At 42.5% G+C, this 15,125-nt stretch overlaps 1 protein-coding gene across 1 annotated transcript in view; it reads right to left on the bottom strand.

Annotated features, from left to right (window-relative positions):
- nek10 (NIMA-related kinase 10) overlaps nt 1-15,125 on the bottom strand; it is a 149,882-nt gene that overhangs the window by 75,732 nt on the left and 59,025 nt on the right. Inside the window, 1 exon segment of the mRNA XM_051936095.1 lies at nt 8,946-9,021. Within this exon segment, the coding sequence (XP_051792055.1) occupies nt 8,946-9,021 (76 nt within the window).

Here is a 15,125-nt window from a genome sequence, read left to right as displayed (position 1 = left end):
GAACCGATCCAGAGAGAGCTGAAGATCACGGCCTGATGAAGCAAACAGGACAACATCATCTGCAAAAAGCAGTGACCCAATCCTGAGCCCACCAAACCGGACCCCCTCAATGCCCTGGCTGCGCCTAGAAATTCTGTCCATAAAAGTTATGAACAGAATCAGTGACAAAGGGCAGCCCTGGCGGAGTCCAACTCTCACTGGAAACGGGTTCGACTTACTGCCGGCAATGCGGACCAAGCTCTGGCACCGATCGTACAGGGACTGAACAGCCCTTATCAGGGGGGCCGGTACCCCATACTCTTGGAGTACCCCCCACAGGATTCCCCGAGGGACACGGTTGAATGCCTTTTCCAAGTCCACAAAACACATGTAGACTGGTTGGGCAAACTCCCATGCACCCTCCAGGACCCAGCTAAGGGTATAGAGCTGGTCCACTGTTACGCGACCAGGACGAAAACCACACTGTTCCTCCTGAATCCGAGGCTCGACTATCCGACGGACCCTCCTCTCCAGGACCGCTGAATAGACTTTTCCAGGGAGGCTGAGGAGTGTGATCCCTCTATAGTTGGAACACACCCTCCGATCCCCCTTCTTAAAGAGGGGGACCACCACCCCGGTCTGCCAATCCAGAGGCACTGTCCCTGATGTCCATGCGATGTTGCAGAGGCGTGTCAACCAAGACAGTCCTACAACATCCAGAGCCTTGAGGAACTCCGGGCGTATCTCATCCACCCCCGGGGCCCTGCCACCAAGGAGTTTTTTGACCACCTCGGTGACCTCAGTCCCAGAGATGGGGAAGCCCACCTCTGAGTCCCCAGGCTCTGCTTCCTCATTGGAAGGCATGTTTGTGGGATTGAGGAGGTCTTCGAAGTACTCCCCCAACCGACCCACAACGTCCCGAGTCGAGGTCAGCAGCGCACCATCCCCACCATATACAGTGTTGACACTGCACTGCTTCCCCCTCCTGAGACGCTGGATGGTGGACCAGAATCTCCTCGAAGCTGTCCGAAAGTCGTTCTCCATGGCCTCCCCAAACTCCTCCCACGCCCGAGTTTTTGCCTCAGCAACCACCAAAGCCGCATTCCGCTTGGCCTGCCGGTACCTATCAGCTGCCTCCAGGGTCCCACAGGACAAAAGGGTCCTGTAGGACTCCTTCTTCTGCTTGACGGCATCTTTCACCGCCGGTGTCCACCAACGGGTTCGGGGATTGCCGCCACGACAGGCACTGACCACCTTACGGCCACAGCTCCGGTCAGCTGCCTCAACAATAGAGGCACGGAACATGGCCCATTCGGACTCAATGTCCCCCACCTCCCTCGGGATGTGGTCGAAGTTCTGCCGGAGGTGGGAGTTGAAGCTACTTCTGACAGGGGGCTCTGCCAGACGTTCCCAGCAGACCCTCACAACACGTTTGGGCCTACCACGCCTGACAGGCATCCTCCCCCACCATCGAAGCCAACTCACCACCAGGTGGTGATCAGTTGACAGCTCCGCCCCTCTCTTCACCCGAGTGTCCAAGACATGTGGCCGCAAGTCCGACGACACGACCACAAAGTCGATCATCGAACTGAGGCCTAGGGTGTACTGGTGCCAAGTGCACATATGAACACCCCTATGCTTGAACATGGTGTTCGTTATGGACAATCCGTGACGAGCACAGAAGTCCAATAACAAAACACCGCTCGGGTTCAGATCGGGGGGGCCATTCCTCCCAATCACGCCCTTCCAGGTCTCACTGTCATTGCCCACGTGAGCATTGAAGTCTCCCAGCAGAACGAGGGAGTCCCCAGAAGGTATGCCCTCTAGCACCCCCTCCAGGCACTCCAAAAAGGGTGGGTACTCCGAACTGCTGTTTGGTGCATACGCACAAACAACAGTTAGGACCCGTCCCCCCACCCAAAGGCGAAGGGAGGCTACCCTCTCGTCCACCGGGGTAAACCCCAATGTACAGGCTCCAAGTCGGGGGGCAATAAGTATACCCACACCCGCTCGGCGCCTCTCACCGGGGGCAACTCCAGAGTGGTAGAGAGTCCAGCCCCTCTCAAGGAGATTGGTTCCAGAGTCCAAGCTGTGCGTCGAGGTGAGTCCGACTATATCTAGCCGGAACCTCTCAACTTCGCGCACTAGCTCAGGCTCCTTCCCCTTCAGAGAGGTGACATTCCACGTCCCAAGAGCCAGCTTCTGTAGCCGAGGATTGGACCGCCAAGGTCCCCGCCTTCGGCCACCACCCAACTGACACTGCACCCGACCTCCTTGGCCCCTCCCATAGGTGGTGAGCCCATGGGAAGGGGGACCCACGTTGCCTCTTCGGGCTGTGCCCGGCTGAGCCCCATGGGTGCAGGCCCGGCCACCAGGCGCTCGCCATCGAGCCCCACCTCCAGGCCTGGCTCCAGAGTGGGGCCCCGGTGACCCGCGTCCGGGCAAGGGAAAACGCCGTCCAAAATTGTTTTCCATCATAGGAGGTTTGTTTAACCGCTCTTTGTCTCATCCCTCACCTAGGACCAGTTTGCCTTGGGTGGCCCTACCAGGGGCATAAAGCCCCGGACAACAGAGCTCCTAGGATCATTGGGACACGCAAACCCCTCCACCACGATAAGGTGGCGGTTAAAGGAGGAGGAGTCTTTCTCTTTTAGCGTTTTTCTGACGCTCATTTTCTTTTTTTTCTTAAATCGATCTATTTGCTCGTATTTTTCTTTGTCTTTCAGCCTTTCTTTTTGTTGATGTTTACTTGCTGAGCTGACCGTTCTTCCAGGAGATGTTGCTTACCTCATTTACCAAAATCCAATTGGATCGGCCACACGATATTTTATAGGTCCCACCCTCTCTGTCTTGTGTGACATGTCAGGCGGCCTTTGAAGCATCTGCTAGAGGCCGGTGGCTCTGCCACTCATTCCACCCTTCCCTGTACTTCCCTGTACTTCTGCCTTGGCCGCGACTACCCAATCAGCACTCTCTCCAGCAATGATGTCCTTTATTAAAGAGTGTCCCGCACATGTGCACTTCACCAGAAGACACACACACACGGACACATGGACACACACAGGGGTTTTATTAAAGAGGATTATATTGTTCTTTCACGTACACTAGTACAGCATACAGTGGTGCTTGAAAGTTTGTGAACCCCTGCACAAAATCATCAGATTTTCACACATGTCCTAAAAGTAGATATGAAGAACCCACCTAAACAAACAAGAAAAAAATATACTTGTCATTTATTTATTGAGAAAAATCACCCAGTATGACATATCTGTGAGTGACTAAAGTATGTGAACCTAGCACGTAATTTGAAAGTGAGATTCGAGTCAGGTGGTGTCAATCAATGTGATGACAATTGGGTATGAATGGGCACCCTATCTATATTAAAAAAATGGGGGTCTATCAAGGGCCTCATCTTCAAACACATTTGGACAGTATCAGTGTATCGTGCCACAGACAAAGGACATTATAGAGGACCTCGGAAAAAGAATTGTTGATGCTTATCGTGCTGGGAAAGGCTACAAGACCATCTCTTAAGAGTTTGGACTGCACCAGTCCGCAGTCAGACAGACTGTGTACAAATGGAGGAGGTTTAAGACTATTTTTACTCTCCCCAGGAGTGGTCGACCAACAAAGATCACTCCAAGGGCAGTGTGTGTGATTGTCCACAAGGTCACAAAAGAACCATGGGTTACTTCTAAGCAACTAAAAGCCTCTCTCACATTGGTTAATGTTCATGTCCACCATCAGAAGACACTTAAATAACATTAGGTGTTTCTCCACCGCAGGAATTTTGCTTTCACGAACCAATGAGTTCCTGCACGATGTCGGCTCCGAGCACTTGTCGTCCCTGGCCACTTTCATGGTTTGCGTTCCCACCACTCAACAGGAACTGTAACCTTTATGTAAAATATCGGGACTTCACGGAGGACCACCCCACCTTATTGCTTCAAAGCATTCACAACTTGATTGGAGAGATTATTGTTTTGATGCAGTGCACAGTGTAGTGCAACATGGGGGCAGGTATGAAAAGTGAAGTGGTACAAAGTGCAGTGCTCTATCTTCACCAATTACTAACAGATTTGTAAGATGGAACCACTCCTTCAGGTTAGCTTATCAGTTTTATTCATGATTTGAGCCACACTCACAATAGTTCTTGATTGAACAAAATGTACATACCCTGGAGTATGAGCTAAAAAATGTACCAGGAACTACAGAAGGCCCGAGTTCCCAGCATTGCTAAAAAAAGATCCTGAGTTTCTAAAAAAAATTCCTGCAGTTGCATCTATTGGTTTCTACTGTGGCACAAACTGACACAAGAGCACTGCTAGGTTAGGGGTGTCACACATGTGCTTTGGATCTTGCTACATTGTTTTCTTGTATACTTTCTAATGTTATTATTGTGATTTTAATTTATTTTACTACTGTTTTTTGTAACGTTTTTACACCGCCACTTTGTTGTCCACCTTCTCTTGGGTTGATGCCATTTTCCTTGGTGATCTCATTTGAACACCCAGGTTACTGTTGGCAATGATGTCCATTGCTGGCCACAAGACTTATCATCTTCTTGACATGGGATGTCATCATGCAGACGTGCGTCCAAGCTTTGGTGTTGCTTCATAAAAGCAAACAATTTCTTAGTGTAGTAAGGGAAAGGATGAAAGAATAGTGTTAGGATCTTTTTGATTGCTGTTTTGATTTTCCACCTTGATTTCTTTGACTTCAGCTTGGCTCAAAGACTGCTCTATTCATTTAAAACTTAAGAAAGTCTGTCACTTGCCAGTCCATTTATACAGCAAGAACAAAATGAAGTCTTTGAAACTTGCTGTTATCCAGCTCAGCTATAACAAGGGGTGGTGTCCATAGCAACCAGCTTGATGCCAACATTAGAAGATGCTAAAAAGACTAGGAAATCTAAATAAAAATAAAATGGCAAACGGTCCATGAAAAAAATATTTCACATACTCCAAAAATAATCAAAAATGTCTAGTATGAGTGAACGTGCAAATGTGTCTGCCTGCAGCTCTCTGAATCCCTATAATTGAAAAGTGACGGATAAAGAGATGAATCCATCACAGCTGTTTAAAAAGAGAGGAGAAAAAAAAATCAGATTGAATAATTACAACTAAAATATGCAATAAATCTAAGAGTTCATTCATTTCCTCTTTCATTCCTCCCCATACTCAGGGAAGCATAGGAATGGAATGGAAATTTATGTAGCAAAAATATAAATAGTGCCAAGGAGGAAGGACAGGCATCCTGGCTGGGATAAAGGATGTGTTCATACCTGGCCAGGAAGCATAATGGATGGACTGAATGAATGGGCATGTTGAGAGCAGTTCATCCCCCCAAACAATAGGTGGCAGTGGTCCTCAGTGCTAAACTCACAAATGACACCTGTAGAGTGGCATGGGAGTTGGAGTCTGGAAAAGCAGCCCTGTTGGGGTCTTTGGGTGCCACCAGAAGGCGCTATTGGAGGAGGACTGCCCTGGTTTCTGCATGAGCCAGAGCTGCCCCAGAGGACATGGGCATGAGACAGGAAGCAGTCCCCGGGTCAAATTTAAAAGACAGCCCACTGCCTCACTTAAACAAGTCAGAGTTGGGAGGGAGTGAGCAACACTCTCTTGGAAGTGGAAGGAGAGAACTGTGTAGTGGTGTTTTTTTCCTGGTGTTCTGGAAGAACGTGTTGATGACAAAAACATTTCTTTATTTGAACCTGGAATTGTGTCGGACATTATACCGTCTGTAGTTTGGGGCTCTGTGGTGCTCCCTTGTGGTTACAATAGTTAAGATTTTCGTAGTAATTCTGTTAAGAGAAAGATAAACATCCTAATTGATTAGTTTATTTCAAAGCTAAATACACATGAAAGTATTGTTTAAAAAATAATTGAATCTGTTATGAAAAATGCATCAAATTGCCACCACTGGACAGTGTTATGTTTTCAGTGTCAAAACAACCATGTACTCCTACATACCATACAGGAGCGGATCTGCCATTTGCATGAAGATCTAGGATTTCTGACACTGTTTATATTACACTGTGCCACCAAAATCAACAACCAGATAGCAGCCAAATGCCAGCATGTCCTAAAGCTCACAAACAGCAAGGAGAGCGTCCCAGGTGTTAAAAATCTTAATGAATGACATACAGTATGCACTATGAAATATACAGAAGCTTTCAATGAACTGGAAAATGCAAAAAACAACAATTGGTTCAGACCAAAGCAGTGTTGAATATATACGTTTATAGTATATATATTACTAGCAGTCCCTCATGGCTCCGCCCATATAGAAAAGAAACAGGACAGTGAGGACGTCCCCACCGGCTCCGTACTCCTGACATCACGTTTCCAGCTCCTCTTGGCCCGCAGACTCTGTCACAGATTAGCGTGAATATATCGCTGTTCTCTCGTTTGCTAGCTAAGTGGAGGTAAGGTACATGCCCCGAGGCTGGTGCGTGAGTGAGGAGGTCCCCGCCCCACCTCATGTCTCTCAGATTTGTGCAAATAAATCGGTACCGCAAGCGAACTATGATACATAGCGCAATGAGAGAAGTCGTAAAATCAACCAGAATGTTCAAACAAACTATAGAAAAAAACTTGCTCTAAATCCGGGAAATAGTTCTCTCGTGAAAAGCAGACACACATATAGAAAGACAGATGTTAGATTTTATATATATATATATATATTACTAGGGGGATTTGCCCCCTACTCACTTCACTGTCCTTTAAGCCAGCAGCTGCTGCTACCATGCTGCGTGATTTGCAGGTGGTGCTGTGCGTCAATCATTTAAAAGCCTGTACAGCAGCTGTCCTTTTGTCTCACTTCCTTGTCTTGTGGGACGTTAAAGTGTGTCCGAGAAATTGCTTGTAAGTAGGGCCTGACGTGCAAGTAGTCTCGCGGGACTTCAAAGTGTCTCTCCAAGATGATCACGTCTCAACCCAAGATTTTTTTATATAATAGATAGATATATATGTAGTAAGGATTCTAAACTCTTTTGGGACTCCCCCCAACACAACGACATGCCGAGGAGCTTCCTGAAGCACGATCGCCATGTCTGTGGAAGATAGCCTATCAATTTCCAGGGTAACCGCAGGCTCCCAGAGTTGTTGTGGCTTGCAGCGAAAGCAGATCCAAGCAAACTGCATTTGTGCTATAAGTGCCTATTGTCAATGGGTGATGCATGGAACATTATAAATGCAGGGAACAGGATTACTTGGCCACTAACCTGGTCACAACCCTGCCTGATTGCTGTTTCTGTGTATAGGAGAGTGACAGATTCTGCTACAATAGATAACCGTGCTGTTCCTACTTCAAGATGAATAAATGAATAAAGTTGGTTTTGTTAAAGTACTGAGACTCAGCCTCGTGTTTTGGGGTGCAAGAGAGGCAGTCACACATCACAATATATATATATATATATATATATATATATGAGGCAAGTTATACATAACCTTCTATAAAAGGTAATTACATGGTAATGGAGCCACATTACTGCATATTGCTTTTTTGGTCTTGTTGTGACTAAATTGGCTAATCTCAGTAATAACTGTTCAAGCTATGGCAAAGACCGAGTTCTTTAATTAAATTGCTTCTTATATTTGACAGCCTAATTATGCTAATGCTGAAATTAAAGCATTCCTACTGAACTGAGGAACTTATAACTCATCAAATACCTTTGAAAAATGCATAATACCAAAACAGCTATTAAAATGCTAATGGTGCCCTGTAAAATGAAATTTCATTGAAACCAAACCCTGAATGGAAATGCTCCAAAACAGCATGGGTTTACCAAAAAAAGGTATAATAATAAATATCTGGAAGATGACCTTGTACATTCAATAACATTTCATTTATAACAACAATTAGTTGCAGCAGTTCACCGAGTTTCTCCATGCCTCATTATACCTGATTCCCAGCTAAGGTCATATGTTGTCGGTGGGTGCCTTGCTTGTACCCTGCTCCTTGTGCTTTCTTAGGTTTTCTCCTCAGACTGTGCCTTACACTAATAGGTGGAAAGCTGGTTAACTTCTACAGATGCACCACAGAGTCTGTCATCACATGGTACTCTGGCTGCACTTCTGAGAACAGGAAGATCCCCCCCAGCATATCATTATCAAAATGGCTCAGAGAATTACTGACCACTCATCACTGGAAGATATCTTCACTACCCGCTGCAGCAGAAAAAGCAAAGAACATTTGTAGAGATCCAACCCACCCCGGCACTGCATTTTTACTCCTCTGTCCTCTGGAAGGCGATTCAGAGCCCTGCATGCCCAGTAAGTCAGTAAATGGATTGGGAGAGCATTGGGGGGGGGGGGTCATGAGGTTATTGGAAAGGGGTGTGTGGTGCTCCCAATATGGCTATATGATTGCAAGACATTGATATTATCCAGTGACCTGAGATGAAGACTGGACTCCTTTGGTACTGTGTCTCTTCAGAGAATCCCTGGGTACCGTTGGTATGACTTTGTGTTGAATGAGTGGTTGCTCATGGAGTCCCGAATGAAGCACATTACCTGCATTGTGAGGGAGTGGCAGTTACGGCACTACAGCCAAATGGTGTGATTCCCTGAGGGTGATCCGACTCACAGGATTCTTATTATTCAGGACCTGAGCAGCTGGACCAGGCCAAGGGGATGTCCACTTAACACCTGGCTGTGGGAGATAGATGGTCATTTCTGGAGGTTGGGACTGGACCACATGTCTGCCTGGGGGTGGGGGGTGGCAAACCAGGATACCAAGTTGTTTCGTTGTGCAGTAGGTGTGGCAACATGCTATACCAGTGCATGCCCCCCCATTTTCACCTGAGAAGCATGCACAGTATCTGATCTGTTCTGTAGTAATTTATTTGCATTGCACAATTAGTATGTAATAAAGTAAGGTTTTGTATTGCAAAGAAAAGCACATGGATAAAGAAGTTTGATTCAGATGTAGCACAATCACAATCTGTAAATGTTGTAACTTACCAGGTATACAGAATAGTCCCAACCACAGACATGAGCTTGCTGTTTTCTTGCTTCTGCTTTGCAAGACCAAAGTCAGCTGTAATACAAATCAGATGTCACTGTGACATATTTATAAGGCAGAACAAACAATGTCATGTAAGGCCTATACCATTTAGATAATTGGAAAACATTTTTTTTTCTTTTGAAAATTGTAAGGTTCTTAATTACAGATATCACTTCTTAAAGATAATCTACAACCTGGGAAAAGCTCAGACATTATTTTACACCAAAAATTGTGCATTTTTGTTAAAATGTAATCTGCAGAAAATTTTTCATTGGAACACAGTGTTTAGAAAAAGATATTAGTTTTCAAACCAAAACTACAACTCTACTTGAAAAGTTACAAAAATAAATACAAACACATAAAGAATTTAATAATGGCAACATGAAGTCAATCAAATAATAAGAAAGCTACATAACATTTACAGACCACCTGCAACAGCAGTAATCTTTTTAACAACATTAAATTCAGAACTTAGTTCTTATCTACTGGTGAGAATCTACTCTACCCGATCAAAAAGTCCAGAAGCAGCTTTCTGATGAGCAGAAAATCAGTCCTTCAAATATAAAGCAAAGCAATGGAAGGATAACGTGTAGATTCAACAAATGTTTAACGTAATGGAAATAATGCTTGAAAGCACAGAAAAGATCAAATAAACTGATAAAAAAATTGACAATCACATTTTATGTGTTCAGAAGCCATGTAAAAAGGTCATGTGCACACCTAAGCAGAATTAAAGAAATAAAAACACAACACAGAAAGTAAAAAGGCATTTAGTCAAAAATCTGAACTAAAAAGAGGCACATAACAGCTATTCACAAAGGTGCAAGTGAAAACACACAAGGGTCTGGCCTGCATAAATATAAACACCACTTCCAGTCACATGATGCCTGATTAAATCAGCTGTTTGGCGGAGTCACTGGTGTGTTTAGTAGTAGGCAGCACATGAAAGGAGAGATGGAGATTGAGGTCATTTGCAGATGCAGTTGCAAATTCAAGTGAAAAATAAATATGAAACAAAATGCAATGCAGTTTAATTTGGACTTATTTTCAGTCTTGGCACATATAAAGTATTAATTTAGAGCTTTCAAACATTTCCAGGCTTCTTACTGTTATGATCCTGTTTTGTTTTTCATTTCTATTTTCTTGAATTAATTTTGTATATAAAAACACAGGTTATTGTGGTTTTTGGCATTGCTGAATTAATTTGCAATGCTATTTTTTGATTTGAAGTTGTTTTCTAGTGGCTGTAAATCCCACATGTTGTTTCTTGATGCCATCTTGGTTTTTGCAGGCACTGCCATTTTGTGGTGCGGTTGCTAAGCGTTGTTCTGTAATTAGCATAATACGTACATCGCCCATAAAAGGTCTTGTGAGATTGGGGATAACAAGTGTAAAACTTTACGTGTGCTTTTTGGCTTTCTTGTTGTTAATTGTTTTAGACAAATTGGGCACAAACTTCAACTTTGCTTTAGGGTTTTTTTTTTTGGTTATTTGGCAAAACACTGGTTAGTCTTCCAGTTCACAAACTCGGTCAGGTCCCTATTCCCTCCATCAACTCCACAGCTGAATACTTGCAAAGTGAAATTCATAGTATCCGTTTTTTGAAGAGAAAAACATGGAATCAACAGTGTCACTTAAGTAAATATTATTTAGTAATAATTTTAATAACACTTTATAAAAGACCACAGAGAAGGTGATCAAAGGAAATACTCACACTACCACGTGATCTGTCACTCCAACGAGATCAACCTGAAAATCATGCAAAGAAGGCTACGGCAGTACATTGACTGAGGCGGTAAGATGTTTATGATGGATTCAGGAGGTCCGAAAGAATACAAGATCAAACATTCTTTATATAAATCATAAACCAAGGAGGTTAGGAAGTCAATATTCTAATGTTTTATAGATTATACCATTACATAGAGTGGTTTCAGAAAGTATTCAGACCTCTTCACCTTTTACATATTTTGTTTTATTGCAGCCTTATGCTAAAATCATTTAAATTCATTTTTTTCATCATCAAACAATACTCAATACCCCAGAGTGACAAAGCAAAACCAGGATATAAAAAAAATCTTGGCAAATTTATTAAACATAAAAAAAGCTTACCAAGGCCCTTCTCCCTTGATTGCTCGGACTGGCCAGGCAGCCAGCTCCAGGAAGAGTCACAGTTGTTCCAGACTTATTTCATTTAAAATTATGGAGGTCAGTGTGCTCTTGGGAGCCTTCACTGCTGTAGAAAGTTTTATAGCCTCCCCAAATCTGTGCCTCAACACAATCCTAGCAATTCTTTTGACCTCATAGCTTGGTTTTAGCTCTGATACACATTCTCAAAAGTGGGATCTTCTATAAACAGGCGTGTGCCCTTACTAATAGCGTCCAATCAAATGAATTGACCGCATGGGGTCTCCAAGTCAGGTGTAGAAAAATCTCAGTGATGACCAATAGAATGACAGTCGCATAGCAAAGGGTCCAAATACTTCTGTCAATGGGACATCTCAGTTTTTTATTTCTAATAAATCTACAAAATTTCCTAAAATCCTGTTTTTGCTTTGTCATTTTAGGGCATTGAGTGTTGTTTGCTGAAGAAAAAAAGAGTTTAAATGATATAGCATAAGGGTGCAACGTAGCCAAATGTGAACAGTACAAAGACTTTCTGAATACACTGTACAGTAAATCTCACGGTGACTGTGACTGCTGCTTTAATTTAGCAGCTTGCCTGGTTAAGGCAATGTGTGTTGTGTATGTCCTGGTAATTGTGTGCTGGTAATAACATTCTGTGCCAGCTTCACCACCCTTTGAGGTAAGCTAGTGCCATACCAGGATGTTTAAGCAGTCAGCAAGATTGGACTCCACTGTGCACCTGTAGACGTCAGTGCACTTTGGCCTCAGCATTCCTATGTTGTTTTAAATGTTCTATATAAATAAATTGACATTGTCAGTGAGGACTAATGGAGAAACACAAACTTTCCTGAGGGTTGCTGAGACTTCTGGACAAAAGCTGAAATTTGTTGTGCTCATTTTAGTTCATGTGTTGTGAAATATGGTTTCCATTTGTAAAGTACATTAGCTAAAATGTATATACTGTTTTCTGAAAATTCACAGCTGCTATTAAGACTTTTCATTTTCATAAAAAAAATGAAATGAACTTTTGGAATGTAAACGGCCCAAGGTGTGAAAGAAAAGGCACAACTCTAGGCAACAAGTTCATTACTATTTATAGATGCAGTTTCTCATTGAAGAGTGAAATTGTATTTCTGTCTAAAAGCATTTAGCATTCTAAGTGCTATAGCATGCAATACAAATTTATGCTAATATTTGCTACAAAGCAAATAAAATTGAAGCACCTAATAGAACTAGTGGCCAAGCCTCAGGTGTGTTTGTGTGTGGGTGTTATATGAGGCTCTGATATTCCAGGCTCCTGAACAAATGAAAACTCAAAAGTGTTACAAGAAAAGCTCAACATTTTCTTTCCAATGTAGGTAGTATATTTTAACTTGCCTCATAAGGATGGAATCTTTCAGATATTACTAAAGTCTATGATATTTTACCACTATACTGTAGGTGCAAATAACCAACTCAATAAAAAGTCTCAAAAGTGAAGAAAAAGTCCTAAAACCCCAGTGGTTTATGTAATCAATTCCAGTTACAAACTGTGAATTTATTCTCCTCTAACATCAGCTGCTCTATAACAGCACTACATGCACATACTGTACGGTCTACTGGACTACATCTCTCTTTCATACTCTTTAATTCCCATGCACAGATTAACTGCCCAAGCATACATCACCAATAATCATACATCGGCAAGGCAGTGTGGTGTAGTGGTGAAGGCTTTGGACTTCAAATCCTGAGGCTGTGTCTTCAAATCTCACTACTGACACTGGGTGACCATAAGCAAGTCACTTGACCTGCCTGTACTCCAATTGGAAAACCAAAAGAAATGCAACCAATTATATCATAAATCACCTAGGATAAAATCAGCAGCCAAATAAGTAAATGAATGAATTATAGAAAAGTTACACGTTCCTCTCTAAACCGCTATTGAACCATCCAAAGCCCTTCATGTTTTAACTGAACTGTAACTGCTGGTAGGGAAGTAAATACTTTTTTATTTAAACCTGTATATTAAATACACTATAAAAGTTATTTAAATAAAAAAATGAAAACAAAGACAGAATTCAAATCTTCTGGTATTCAATATGAATGTTAAATTACAAAAGTTCACCAATTTAACCAAATATTTGCATTACAGTAAATATTTGATTAATTCGACTTTGAGCTAAGGCGCTAATCACTAGATACAAACGCACTTTAAATCATTTCTCCCCTTTTGTGTAAATTAAGTAAACTTATAATCAAATCTGATTTAACAGTGCCATCTATTGTTTCATTGTTTGCAAGTGTTAAAGAAAGTAAAATGTGTGCACAACCTAGCAATTCCTGATGAGGCATTGTTTCATTTGTAGTATCTTTATCAAAGAAATGATTCAAGTTGATTACACATTTAAGAATGTATACTTAGTCACATTATATTCATTTGCAAAGTGAGTGACTGAATAGTGTTTTGTATTCTACAGTATTGAAAAGGCTTTTTGGTAAATAATAATTGAAAACAGGTAATATAATAAAGAAAATAAGCACAAGAACATACTAATTAAATGTGTTTATAAAAGAGCAAACCAGAGCATGAAGCTTATATAATAATAATAACTAGCCGACCCCCGCCGCAGCATACGGCGGTGTAAGAATAGGAACGGAAAATGGTGAGAAAGGAATTCAGAAATCAAGAAGAAATAAATACTTCTTGAAAGACGCAGTTTTGAATATGTGTTTTGGTGGAGACGACAGATAATCAGCGTTTGCTTGCAGTGCGTTTGATAGTCCTTTGTATTGTTCCAAGCGCAGATCTTGTTGATGTAATCTGAGATAGTTGAGACGCGCACCCTCTGTTTTAACATACACATCTATGACGTACTGTTGGAATAGTTTGCCGCTGGAGTGCAAAATACTAAATGTTAGTATTACATAGTACTACATTGCTAATCTGTACGCGTAAAACTGGCATTGAGTAAGCCTTATTCGCTTGGTGGTTCTTTTATCAGGAATATGTTGTAAATCTTTGTGCCAGCCAATGTCTCCATAAGGGAATAAAAGTGGGTAAACCATAGGATCGCAATTCATATTGAGTGTGAAAATCTGTTTACAGGAGTGCCAATGGGATAGAAGCAAATGTCCCTTTCGGCAGGTGGTTCGCCATCTTCTCCAACGAAAATTGTTGCAACATCGGTGTGACATGTCGGATTGTCGTAAATCCTGCCTAGGGTTTTCCTTGAAAACCATTCGTACAGATGCTGTTGGATTGGACTGAGCGATTTCATGCATGTGTTTGTATGATTTAGCGAAGGGGTTGATGGTTCTGAGCATGGAATCTAGCTGGAGAAGTAAATTTTCGCTGCATGCAGAGTTTGCTTTATTTTGTAAGCGTACTTCAGTAGCTTGCGCTGTGTCAAAAACATACATCTGTCCATATCCTGGAGAGGTAGAAGTGTTAGCATATAGTGGAGAGATTTGGTGATAAATTTGCCCATGTATTTTAAAACAGTATGGTCCATCGCCAGGAGGTTGAGTCATCTATGCACCCATGGAAGCAAACGCTAGAGAAGAGTTGAATTCTCGAATGTGTTCACGATAATTTTAGCTTCTGATGTTTGCTGTGTAAGAAGCTGTTGTAAAGACACAGGTGGCTCCCGCAAAGGTGGTAAAGCTACTTTACCGTTGCGGCAGCACCTCGAGTACTTGTTGGATGTATTATGCTCAGCAGGCCAGTATAGTGCATGACAGTGTTTGCACTGCTGGTCTGGAGTCCCGATGTTGTACTCTTGGATGGGAAGAGAGGAATTAGGTGAAGAAGTACCTGTGGTAACGGGAAGAGTATTGTGTGTATGTCTGCTGAGGCTGCGTTGGTTTGGAAACGTTGCTTTGCAGATGTCGCATTGCAAGAGTTGTGAATGAGTTTTGTTGTGTTTAGTCAGACAATCCTGTGTAGTGAACTTCTTATTGCATTTTTGGCACTCATATATTTGTTGGGAAGAATGCCTTTTCTTGTGTTTAGCAAGTGAGGTTTGCGTTTGAAA

This window comes from Erpetoichthys calabaricus, chromosome 13 (genome assembly GCF_900747795.2).
Source record: "Erpetoichthys calabaricus chromosome 13, fErpCal1.3, whole genome shotgun sequence".
In the NCBI taxonomy this organism is placed as follows: domain Eukaryota; kingdom Metazoa; phylum Chordata; class Cladistia; order Polypteriformes; family Polypteridae; genus Erpetoichthys; species Erpetoichthys calabaricus.
Note: the sequence above shows the minus strand (reverse complement) of the source record. Positions and strands in the feature narration are given on the sequence as shown.